Source organism: Mizuhopecten yessoensis, unplaced genomic scaffold, assembly GCF_002113885.1.
Source record: "Mizuhopecten yessoensis strain PY_sf001 unplaced genomic scaffold, ASM211388v2 scaffold10867, whole genome shotgun sequence".
NCBI classification, from domain to species: domain Eukaryota; kingdom Metazoa; phylum Mollusca; class Bivalvia; order Pectinida; family Pectinidae; genus Mizuhopecten; species Mizuhopecten yessoensis.
The window spans coordinates 1,130,391-1,143,411 of NW_018408761.1; the positions used below are offsets into that span (position 1 = coordinate 1,130,391).

Consider the following 13,021-nt stretch of genomic DNA (forward strand, 5'->3'; position numbering starts at 1 on the left):
CTGTAGGGTGGGGCTCAAAGGAGTCAGTGTGCTAAAATTTCTTCATTTTCCTTGTTAAGAATCAGAGGTGCTAGTTTCAAATCCTTTTTAGTCTGAAATCTGTATGCTAGATATTGAATAAGGTGGTTTTATTGTTTTTTGTCACTTTGAATAATATTTCTGTTCATGTTAAAAACAAAATCAACTCTCTGTATAAATATATCAGGTGACCGTTAAGGCCCATGGGCTTCTTGTTAGCTCACCTGGCCCAATGAGCCAAGTGAGCTTATGCCGTGGTGCACCGTCCGTCGGTCTGTCCGTCGTCCAGTGTCAATATTTTACTTTTAAACAACTTTTTCTCAATAACCAAAAGGCTTAGGGTAATGATATTTGGCCAGTAGCATGCTGGGATGAAGGGCTATCAAGTTTGTTCAAATGAATGACCTTGACCCACTTTCAAGGTGACAGGGGTCAAATGTTTTTAAAATCTTCAAACAACTTCTCAATAATCAAAAGCCCCTGGGTACTGATATTGGGGCTGTAGCATGCTGGGATGAAGGGCTACCAAGTTTGTTCAAATAAATTACCTTGACCCACTTTCAACCTAATGTCCTTGTTCGACATTCAAGGTCAGAGGAGTCATATGTTTAAATCTCTTAATAGGTTCTTATGAATCACACACTGATATTCTGCTTGTAGCTGTATTTTAGTCCACTTTTAGGATTACAAGTGTGAGATTAATACCAGGTGAGCGATGCAGGCCCATTGGACCTCTTGTTTATAGCATGTCGGCTAACCACTCTTAGAATGATGCAGATCTTATTTCAATGTAAGAAAATGTATATCACTATATGGTAGGAATGTCAACGTCAACCGAAATAACGGTCAACCGCGATTCAAAAGACCACGGTTCGGTTCATAATTTCCGTATTTCGGTTCGATCCTGTATAAGTGGGTCGTAGATATTTGGTAGCAGCAAAGGCGTGTATTTGTGTCATATCTCGATCGATACACGCCCCTGACTCCGTAGTCATGCAACCGCAATGATAAGTACGACCGTGTTCTTATAGGATTGTTTGAAATGGCAGCTTCGACTTGGATTTTCTCATCGCAGGCAGTCTTGTGCACAAGCGGTAACTGTACACTGGATATATGTATAAACACAAATTAAACACTTCTCTGGATTTACCTCTTCAATCAATGTCGGCCTATATATCTAATATAACTTGGAAATCAGCAGCTACGAATGGAACTGGATTCCTATCGCTATCAGACTTCATCGATCGTCGTCTGTTAACATTTTACATTTTCAACTTAAGCTGAAATACTGGCAAAGGGATTTCATTGATACTTCATGGGAAGGTTACTGACATCTCCCCGACCAAGTGTTGCTATTTTTTGGGTCGATCAGAAATCATATATGGCTGCCATGGCCCCCATTATGAAAAATTATTTCAAACTTAAAGTCAAGTTCTACTAGGCCGATTTAACTGAAACTTGGTAGGAATGATCGACTCATGGTCCTGACAAAGTGGGGTGGGTTTTTTTGGTCAATCAGAAATCCAATATGGCTGCCATTTTAAAAATAACTATTTCAAACTTAAAATCAAGTTCTAATAGGTCGATTTGACTGAAACTTGATCTAGGAATGATCAGCTCATGGTCCTGACAAACTTAAGTTAACGTTATACTTAACTATTTTTTACTCAAATGGGTACATATTTCAATAACAAAAATAAATGCTATAGGACTCAGGTGACCGTTAAAGCCCATGGGCCTCTTGTTTATTTTATGATTCTAGTCAGATTGTCAAAACTTAATGTGCATGAGCAACATACATACATAATAAACAAGAGGTAGGTTAGCACTGGCAACTTACTTAAAATGGAGAATGAAATGTTTGCAGGCCATGATATAATAAAGGAAAGAACATGATTGTCCAGTAAGTACATAGATTGTACAATTTGTGCAATGGAGACTAAGGTATTTGCATGATATAATGAAGGAAATATATATTACATAGATTTTTCAACAAGTCAACTTATGGTAAGATGGAACAGTTGTGGACATTGAAATACCTAATACAAGTGAGAGATTCTTCGTGTTAGTATCTTTATACCCAATAGCTTCAGAAGAAGACTAGTAGACAATTGTATATTACTGTTTTAAGTGTGTACATAATGAAGTTTGTTTACGTATTCTACTTGTGATTGTGTATATAAAATACATAGATTACAAAGTTGCCTGAACCGAACAGAAATAACCGAAAACCGACAACAAAAATGATAACTGAACCGAACCGAACAATTCCTGAACCGTGACACCACTACTATATGGCATTCGACGGGCGTATGTTGTTCCGCCCTGCGGTATTCTTGTTTTGCATTATACCAGTCCTATACATTATACTTTTAGTAACTAAAAACATCTACCAAAATCAACATTTGGGCATTCTTTTCACCTTCATTTGGATAAAGAAAATAATAAAGTCCAAAAATGTTGACCAACACTAGTGTGATATTAAATGTAGGCAATTAAAAGAACTGCCACATCAACTAAAGTAATGGACTTGCCATTATAAATGTTTATTATGATCATTACATTAAATAAATATTGGAACTACCAGTATCTCAGGTTGAAGATATTGGCTTTTTTGGCATTTTTAAAGATGGAAACAGTATTAATTAACCTCAATAGTAATATTGCTTTATGATTAATTGATCGAAGTAATGTATCAGCGGTCGGTGCTGTCAAACACTAACAAATATCAACCTTTGATATAGACTCATATAGTTTGCAATTTCTTTTTCTTTTTCCTGATAATAATTTAAAAGTCGTTTTCATGGCTTATATGTATTGGTTACAAGCAACAGATAAATACATGTCAACACACAAATCAAAAAGAAGAAAATACTATGAAGCAAGTTTCTTTTAACATATTGTTGTAATGAATAAATCTAAAATGTATCATGAAATGACAGTCTGGCATGGGATGAAGCTTTCAAGGTTTGACAGCGGAATTCAACTACCAAAACAAAAATATGAAGATGATAGGTATGAGATGAGACCCGAAACATTTTTAAAAAATTTCATTAACATTTGATTATCATGTTCAGCCTCACAGAGAACACTACTGACAGCAAGGCTATGACCTTTTGACCTTTCAGGACATGACTGGCGCCCCCTGGAGTACGATAAGGCAGCAAGCAGCAAGTCCTGTCTCGTCAAGCCTATACTTAATGCTGATATAAACTCTAAACAATTCTGTGCCTGCATCAGTAAGACATTAATGTGTAAATCTGTTGTGAACCCTTGTTTTCTATTTGATATCGTGACAGGAAGTTATTTTAAATCCATGTTACTGAAGAATCTGAATAAATGTCAAAGAAAAAAATGTTGCAAAAAAGCAACCGATACTGTATTGATGTAGATATTGTTACAATTACGTACGATTGAATGATCCCCAAAATGCCTCTTACCATTCTCATTGTACATGAGATTTAAGAAAACTTCCTTTCTAGAGGTAATTTTTAAATGTTTTGAAAAGACATAATGATATTTTCCAACTAAACATGGGTGGCCTTAGGTTTGGTGCTTTGTCTAATCTTTCACAGCTTTCTGCAAATGGAGTACAACCTGCACATTTTGTTAAATTGAATTCTTTTATTAAGCATAGCTACTTAAACAAAATGATATTGCACAAAACAGCATACACATCCTCCTTCACAAAACAATATTGCAGGGTGACATGCAGCAGTTTGATTTCTGCCCTGAAACAGTATTTTTGCATTTTATTTTTCCAGTGTTCATATAATTTATATTTGTATTACTTGACAGTGCTTTAACTTACAAACAATAGACAGAAAATTGTTCCATTCATCGACAGTCCTCAGTGTAAATGAATATTTTCTAATATTTAATCTTTTTTCTTATATATGTTTTAAAATTGTGTCCACCTGTAGATAAACCTACCCTGGTATTATTAAAGGTGTTGGACACATAATGTTGTAGACTTTTATCAAGTCACCGTCTGAACTCCAATATGCTGATGTCAGCAGTTTTAGTTTTTGGTTATCGCTCTATATAGAATAAGTCTTGTAGGCCTGATATTTGCTTTGTTGCCCAACATTGAACAGTTTCTATTGTTTCTCTGTGTTTTTTGAGATGAGGACACCAGACCTGAGTTGTGTATTCAATGTGTGGTCTAACTAAAGATGTGTACGTCATCTTGAAGCTCTCCAAGTTGATATAATCCGTTGTTTGCCGTAGAACTCCCATAATGGAATTAACATTATTAACTTTTCCACATGGGTTAAGGATTCAAAATGACTTACTCAGTCTCTGATTCAATGATGAGTCTATGCCCGTAAGTTGAGATCTGTTAGACGGATTAAAATACCATCTTTTGTGTTGGTATATTTGTGACTGCTGGTATACTTAGGATGATATTGATTTTGTTTTTGTTCACATTGCACTTTATTGTTCATATGCTTGTGATGGAGCAAGGGAATTTGGTAAGCCTGGTTTGCTGCAAACTAGGATAAAGTAATTTACGCTATCTAGATTTCGAACAAACAGAACTCTTTTTTTGATAGGTAAGGGTCACTATTTCACCCAAAAAAACTGAAGTAAAAACTGTTTTTAAATGCCCCTGTGTGATTACAGCAGTGTCGGGTTAGATAAAGCACCTGTTACCATATTTGGTCATTGTAGTTTACTGATCTGTGTGTCTTCTTACCTTTTGTACAAATGTACTGCTGGTCTATCATATCTGCTTGATGTCCAATATATTCTTATTAGTCCATTTACTTAAAATGTATCACAAATAACGGCAGGGTTAGTTCACGTTAGTTCATATATGGTCATGAACTTAAACATACCTAAATTAGGGCATGGTTAGCTTACCTGAAGCCTTGACCTTGCAAATATAGCTCTGATGAAGTCTGGTTTAGTTCACACAATGTCTTTGACTTTTAAAATATAATCCAAGTAAGGTTAGCCTAGGGTTAGTTCTTACCTCAAATGCGGTCAGGGTTACTTTGCATGAATTCATGTCCCTTTAAACTATATCTCAAATGAGGTCAGAACCTTTCAAACATACCTAATAAGACATCAAGATTAGTAAAAACGTCTTGATCTGTTAGATGTACATATATGTTCCTCACAAGGTTAACTTACATGAAGTAACGACCTTTCTATTCAGCCTCATATGAAATTCAGGTTATGCAGCACATCTGTACAAGTTGTATGTGAAGTACTCTAGAGTTCTGATGACCTATGACCCCTTCCACCCCAACTCCCATCCATATTTATATGATGTTAGATCATCTCAGCACTGTGTATATCATTTATATTTTCACTCGGGTGACTTATTAACTCATTCACCCCTGAAATTTCATAATGAACTATTCCAACCTTTGAATTAGAAGAGTTCAAATGTGTCTTCAGGAGTGAATGAGTTAAGGGTTCTGGGCTTCTGTTTTACATAATGAGTGTAATCGGCCTTGTATTGAGAGCACACCGTGGCACTCCAGCATGTACAAGTGTAAACTTAGTTACATGGCGGGTTGCAGTGCATATGATCGCAGTGGACCAAATGTTCCATTCCTAAAAGTCTTTAAAGTTTTTCCTTGGTTTGCATGAAAAGTTGCAATACGACAGCTTATTTAGAGAAAATTTGTGAAAGAAAACATTTTCTATTTGGAACTGCAGCTCTACTGTCAATTTCAGGTGATGTAGACAATCTTGACATTAGAGAATTCTCTGATGACATTACTATGTAAACCAATGGGAGCGATCAGAATTCTACACCTAAGCCTTCCAGGAGAAGCACATTTATCATTTGTTCTTAAAATTAATTTAAATTTCATTAGGCATAGGATTTGAACATTTTTTCTCTGATTTCAATTTCATTTCTTATATACTCACTACTCATTTATGATACCTTTTTCCTAACACTTAAATATAAGCTGTGCATAGATTTAATTGAAAGACCAGTATAACATGATATTATTTTTTTTTTCCAACCAAAACAAGGGTTGTTTATGCCAGAAAAAAAAGGATTGCCTACATTTATAAGGGGAGGAACAAAATTAAATTAATTTGTAGATTTCCTCACTATGATATGATAGAGATTTATATCTGCTGTAGATTGTGTAAAAAAATTGTCTTAAATTTGGCAATAAATTGGTATCTTTCAATGGAACACGCCTATAAAATATTAAGAGTTTCCGTTTGTATACCTTCACATTTATGTCAAAATGAGTTCTTCCAGCTCTGTACTTTATACCCCATATCAGTGTATCCAGCATAACACACGATTGTTTGTTCTAAGACAGAAATGAGTTTATCAAATGTTATTCTATTTATTGGTGTATTCAACCTAGGGTCGAAATTCCTAGACTCCAACATACATGCACAATGTACAATAATGTATTTTCCTTCACACTTTCCATCAAAAGGTCAAACGATATGATTAATGAGATAGAAAAGTCAAATAACTTAGTTGCAAAAATCTATAGACATCGGGATATTTCCTATTACCTCGTCATAGTGTGTAAGTCATTTTTGAACAACTGATTGAAAGTTTTCATTGAAATTAAGTATTTTTCATTGGTCTGTTTTTGTTGCCATTATTTGCAAGGTAAAATCTGTCATATTCGCCTAAATACTCGGATAATTAGCACCTAGATATCGGGTTATGTGGTTTTAAAGTCACAGACAAATATTCAGTAGTTCCTGGACCTTGACAAATGCTCAAGAGCCAAAACAAGCTCAAAAACATTTCCATGTGTCTATTTCAAAATTTTATTTGCAATAAAAGAAAACCCTTAATCTGTGCATAATTATCAGAGGGAAACCAGAAGGAGTTTATCTGATGCTGAAATGATTTGACATCACCATTTGGGTTGGCTCGGGCTCCAAGTAGCATCTCACACAAACTACTGTCCTTGTCAAATAGAGGCTTCGTTCAGCCTCATTTCGGGTTCTGTCCTATTTCTGTTACGTATATTAGAATTGTTCCATCACCTGATTTTAAAAGTTAATAAAAGAACTGACAATGAAAGTTTATTTATTATGTCGGTAGTCCGGACACATACATTTCCTGTTAACTAACATCTGTGATATTGGTGTGTGGAAAGTAGTATAAAGTGTTCATGATCATCGAACAAATAGATTAAGGGTTATTGTTATTTTTTGTGAAGTAACTGTACACTTACATTACGACCCATACAAGTATGTATACCCTACCACACTGTAATGTAAAGTATGTATACCCTACCACACTGTAATGTTAAGTATGTATACCCTACCACACTGTAATATAAAGTATGTATACCCTACCACACTGTAATGTAAAGTATGTATACTCTACCACACTGTAAAGTAAAGTATGTATACCCTACCACACTGTAAAGTAAAGTATGTATACCCTACCACACTGTAATGTTACGTACGTATACCCTACCACACTGTAATGTAAAGTATGTATACCCTACCACACGGTAATGTTAAGTATGTATACCCTACCACACTGTAATGTTAAGTATGTATCCCCTACCACACTGTAATATAAAGTATGTATCCCCTACCACACTGTAATGTAAAGTATGTATACTCTACCACACTGTAAAGTAAAGTATGTATACCATACCACACTGTAAAGTAAAGTATGTATACCCTACCACACTGTAAAGTAAAGTATGTATACCTTACCACACTGTAATGTTAAGTATGTATACCCTACCCCACTGTAATATAAAGTATGTATACCCTACCACACTGTAATGTTAAGTATGTATACCCTACCACACTGTAATATAAAGTATGTTTACCCCACCACACTGTAATGTTAAGTATGTATACCCTACCACACTGTAATGTTAAGTATGTATACCCTACCACACTGTAATATAAAGTATGTATACCCTACCACACTAATGTAAAGGTGCTTTATGTTTTTCAATCCCATGGATTTTGAAAAGGAAGGTTGGATTTTTTTAAAGCAAAATATGTTTTTTTATCGCTAGAATTATTTAGAGCTTCGGGGTTTTAGCAATTTATAGATCATTAAAAAATTTGCATCAATTTTAGATTGCATGGGGCTAAGTGCTTGTGTTAATTTGCAGTAAAAATGTGAGATAATTATAAAAACAAAATACCTGCATGATGGTGATTTGCATGAAGAACATCTCCTAAGTACATGAATTAGCAAAGTATTTCTTGTGCTGTATTTCATCCTGAAAACTCTCTTTTATTGAGATTGAAAACATTTCATTTCTGATAAAATTTGTTTGATATACACTAATTAAAATAATTAACTTCACTTTTATACTTGTGTGTGGCTAATTTTTACCTTAGTTTGGCTAAATTGACTTTAATACCTGTGTGTGGCTGTAATGACTTTTATACCTGTGTGTGGCTGTAATGACGTATATACCTGCGTGTGGCTAAATTTAGCATATCTTTCGGGTCAGTTCTTTGATTGAGATGGCACTTGAAATAGCTTTCGCCTATGTAGTGGTTTTCTTTTACTTACTAACATATATTTCTTGGTTTGCTTCCTTTTGCAGAAACATTTGAAATGAAATGTTTTATTTTATTACATTAGGGTGACGACTTGGTATGGTAAACACGCACTGTGAAATATAGTGTGAATCATTTTTATTTCACTTGACATCTACTGTACACAGGGAAGTTTTCGCTGCTGTTTATTTTTCGCTAATTAATCATTACAGCGAACATTTGTAAATAACATAATATATATAGTAATCAAATGTGAAGGGCAAATTTAATAACGGGTGAAAATGGATTTTACCGTTGAATGGGTGAAAATATGACTGGGCGAAATTTTCCCGATGTACAGTATTTTACTCTTCTTTATAGAATTTTCTTATTACAAATTCATTTTGATCTAAAAATATATATATGATATATGGACTGAATGATATGATGCTATAGATTGTATCAAATTTTCAAGCATGTATAGACACATGTTGATTTGAAGGTTTAAGTTATGAACTGTTTTGTAAATTCTACATCTGATAGGGAAAGTTTGAAATCGTTTGAAGCATTATGCACTTTTGGAAATAAAATGATTTACATGAGTCAATTTTCCCAGATGCGATGAGAATCGTAAAGATTATTGATGTACTTGTTCCTTGAGTATAATGGATGTCCAGTTGCTTGGACAGTGTAGGGGTTCTACCTGAGCATGGCTATCATAGCGTTGCATGCTTAGATTTCCATTCCCACCAGACTAATGATAAGCCATGATATTGTTATTACTGATTTCCCTGTTGACCTTGCCTGGTAGAATCGGTATGCTATTCCATTGCTGATATCTGTCGTCTATCTTAGCAGTGTTCTATAACCATCTAAGCAGCTACTTCTCCCTGTCAAACATGTTTTAAAGTAAATTATTATACTTTGAAATAAACCTCAGTACTACTGATGGGCAAAGACATTCAAGATTTACATACTTCATTCCTATATCAACATGGTACGCTGTACTCAGTATTTTGGAGGGAGTCTCCTGATTTTTCACCCTCATTTTCTTCTATGCATACAGGCAGATTTAGAGGTAAAGTTTGCAGGATTAGATAAGAGAATTGGTTTGTGATATATATTACAGGTGAGCGATACAAGCCTCTTGGTTTTTGTGTTATTTGTATTCAGAATCCCTGAGACACATCGGCCTAATAGATTACCAGTCATTTCAGAACACAAGCTTAATTAATTGAGGAAATCAGTTTTAAAGCTCAATAATGCATGCAACTACAGTAGGTTTATACTTAAATACAGCTGAATAATGACTTTTTTCTGTATATTCAGTAAATCATTACATAGATGAATTGTCTGTTGGAATTTTGTTGACTATTTTAACAGGTATCACTTGTGAATTTGATTTGTATAAAACTGTAGTGACCATAGCTTTTTGTGTTGACATATATTGTCCCTGTGTGACCAGGTGTGGACTGGAAGTCTCTGACGATCCCTGCATCCCTCCCCATCACCACTGACTACTTCCCTGACAAAAAGAGTCTGCAGACGGACTATGTTTTCGCAGCGTATGGTCTGCTGCCTGAACAGGATGGTGACTACGGTATGGACTACCAGAGGTAATAAAAGTCATGGTCATAATGGTCAGACAGTAACAAGGTCAAGGTCATTTCTGTCAAAATTTTATGATATAAATCCATTTTTGTGAAGCTTGGAGTAATTCTTTACTACTTAAGTTTTTGAGATTATGTTTCCATGATCTTAATTGTAAAAAAAAAACATAAATGGCTAAATTTGTCAATGAACATGAAACAATACAGAAAAATAAAAATAAAAGATTGACTCTTCTGTTCAAATGTTCAGCTAGTCCACGGAAGGCAATAATGATATAAGATGGGAATGAGAGGAATATGTTTGAAATTTTGGAAGTCTCCAACATTTGTTTTTCTTCTGTTTGATTTAGGAATAGCATCAACTTATACACCAGAATTATGTTTTAAAGAGAAATTGTGTAACATATTTAATGATAATAAATAATAGGTGATCAAACACTCCTAATGTAGAACTTTGCAGTAGTGTCCTAGGGTGAATAATGAATAATCCCATACAAATGGGTAATTTATATTCTAGATAAATTTTATTTTATTTAATAATTTCAGGTTGTGTACCAGTCAGTACTACCTCCTAATATCTAATACATACATATAGGATCTTACATGAGTTTCCATTTCATATAAAATTTATAAAACGAGTTGGAGAATTTTTCAATTTAGTGAGCCTCTGTCAAAAATTTGTGATGAGTGTCATAAATACCATATGAAATAAAAACCAGTGTAAGATCCTTTTTATCACATCATCAAGATTTGTGGCATTCATTCGTGCAAAGCGACAATTTTCACGAAACATTGAAATGTAAAAAGCCGCCATTTTGACTCTAGTGCATAAGGCTGTGACGTCATGTACTTATCCTCGGCGTGATGTCATAATTGAAAACAATTGCAAACACAAACAATTGAAACTTACAACCAATCACAGGGCTGATAGGTCATATTACATGGGTTATTACGCAAAACAAAATATGACATGGGTATATTCACTGAATAACACCGTACATTATGTGATAAATATAATTTTAAAATGATATACACATGGATGTAATCATTTGCTACAATATGCCTAGAGTGAATAGGAATCAAAATGCCAGTGGAACTCTATACCAAATTAATTTGTCTTTACCAGTCTATCAACAGATGAGAAGTACTTTAAGAGGAAGAACCTGACGTCTAAGCAGGTGTTCAAAGAGCTGGTTTCCCAACGTCTCTCCCAAGGATTTCAAGTCATTGTCAACAAGACGCCACGCTCCAAAGCTCACCAGGTGTCGCTAGGGTCTAGTCCACAATACCAACACACCGTCGGACTCATCAGGGCGCGACCTCGCACAGAGCAGTCGGTACGTCACAGTCAGACTCTAGATGGCTCCCTTGAAAAATGTCCAATACATATTTTTTATTAAATTTGAAAACTTGTTCAAATGTAGTGTCCCCAGGTACATTACCTGTAATTAAACACAGGTCCATATCTCCAAGGTCAAGGTTAGAGCAACAGGTCAAATGTCAAATTCCAGTCATGCTTTTCTGGACGCTGATTTCAGAGCAGCTGAACATTACATGATGCACCTCTGAGATAAAAAGAATAAAATTGAGTTCCCATTACATAGCATGTATATGAAATGAGCTTGAGAGAGCTCTGTAAAAATCGAAGTGTATTTGGGAATGAATTTGAGATTCTTTTTATCATACACTCAACTAAAGCATGATAAAATGCATATTTTCTGGTTGTTTAGACAGAAAAAATAAAAGCAAATCAGCATCAATTTTACTTGGAAATTTTGACATTACCTTAATGTTCCTTGTGAGACACAAAGGATGATATTACACATGTAGCTGATGAAAAATTGCTGTGATATTGTTGTTATACTGTATAGCTTGTGTTTGTAGTATATTTGTACAATGTATTACTTCATGACGGAGTGTTATGTACCACATGTAGGTCCCAATTCTCTGGGTCAAGATCATAGCAACAGGGTAAAGCTCAAACACTGCAATACTTGATCAAACTGTGAGTTTTGAACCAATAAAAAGTTAGTGCTGAAAATGAAGATCTAAGTAAACTGATAGGAGTGTACACTTTGAATTATGAAATCTACCAGGGTATCACTCCCATATAGTGAAATTACAACCTAATGAGGCTGAGCTGAGTTCTAAACTTAAACATTTTGTCCCCAAGGTTGAGATTTCCTGTCAGCATCAGACAGGATGGAGTATTTTTATTCCACATTTCATTTTTTTAACCATAAAGGAAATGTTCTTCTGTTATAGATTATGTGTAAGTGTATGTTCTATCTTGTAGGAGGAATGTTACCTGAGTATAGGACGGATATTCCATAAAGTCACGGTACTTGCGTCCGACATTACGGTTACCAGATACAGCCCAAGGTAGGTACCGGTGTAAAACAAAGCATCATCGACTCGGTTATATATCATCCAAAGTAGATAACAGTACTGGAGGGCTCAGCATAGCCAAGTCAGTGGTGTGTCATTTCAGATAGATTTAGGGTAAAGGAGGACTCAGCATAGCCAAGTCAGTGGTGTCATGTCAGATAGATTTAGGGTATAGGAGGGCACAGCATAGCCAAGCCAGTGGTGTCATGTCAGATAGATTTAGGGTATCGGAGGGCTCAGCATAGCCAAGCCAGTGGTGTCACGTCAGATAGATTTAGGGTATAGGAGGGCACAGCATAGCCAAGCCAGTGGTGTCATGTCAGATAGATTTAGGGTATAGGAGGGCACAGCATAGCCAAGCCAGTGGTGTGTCATTTCTGATAGATTTAGGGTATAGGAGGTCACAGCATAGCCAAGTCAGTGGTGTGTCATTTCAGATAGATTTAGGGTATAGGAGGGCACAGTATAGCTAAGTCAGTGGTGTGTCATTTCAGAAAGATTTAGGGGAAAGGAGGGCACAGCATAGCCAGGTCAGTGGT

The 13,021-nt window shown here is 35.3% G+C and overlaps 1 protein-coding gene across 3 annotated transcripts in view; it reads left to right on the forward strand.

Moving 5' to 3' along the window:
• LOC110463088 (DEP domain-containing protein 5-like) overlaps positions 1–13,021 on the forward strand; it is a 60,436-nt gene that overhangs the window by 34,146 nt on the left and 13,269 nt on the right. For 2 of the 3 annotated variants that reach the window (XM_021517430.1, XM_021517432.1), the window contains exons 22-25: positions 3,147–3,257; positions 9,950–10,100; positions 11,221–11,431; positions 12,391–12,476. In XM_021517430.1, the coding sequence (XP_021373105.1) occupies positions 3,147–3,257; positions 9,950–10,100; positions 11,221–11,431; positions 12,391–12,476 (559 nt within the window). The remainder of the gene's footprint in view (positions 1–3,146; positions 3,258–9,949; positions 10,101–11,220; positions 11,432–12,390; positions 12,477–13,021) is intronic. The other variant, XM_021517433.1, reaches the window with a different exon arrangement.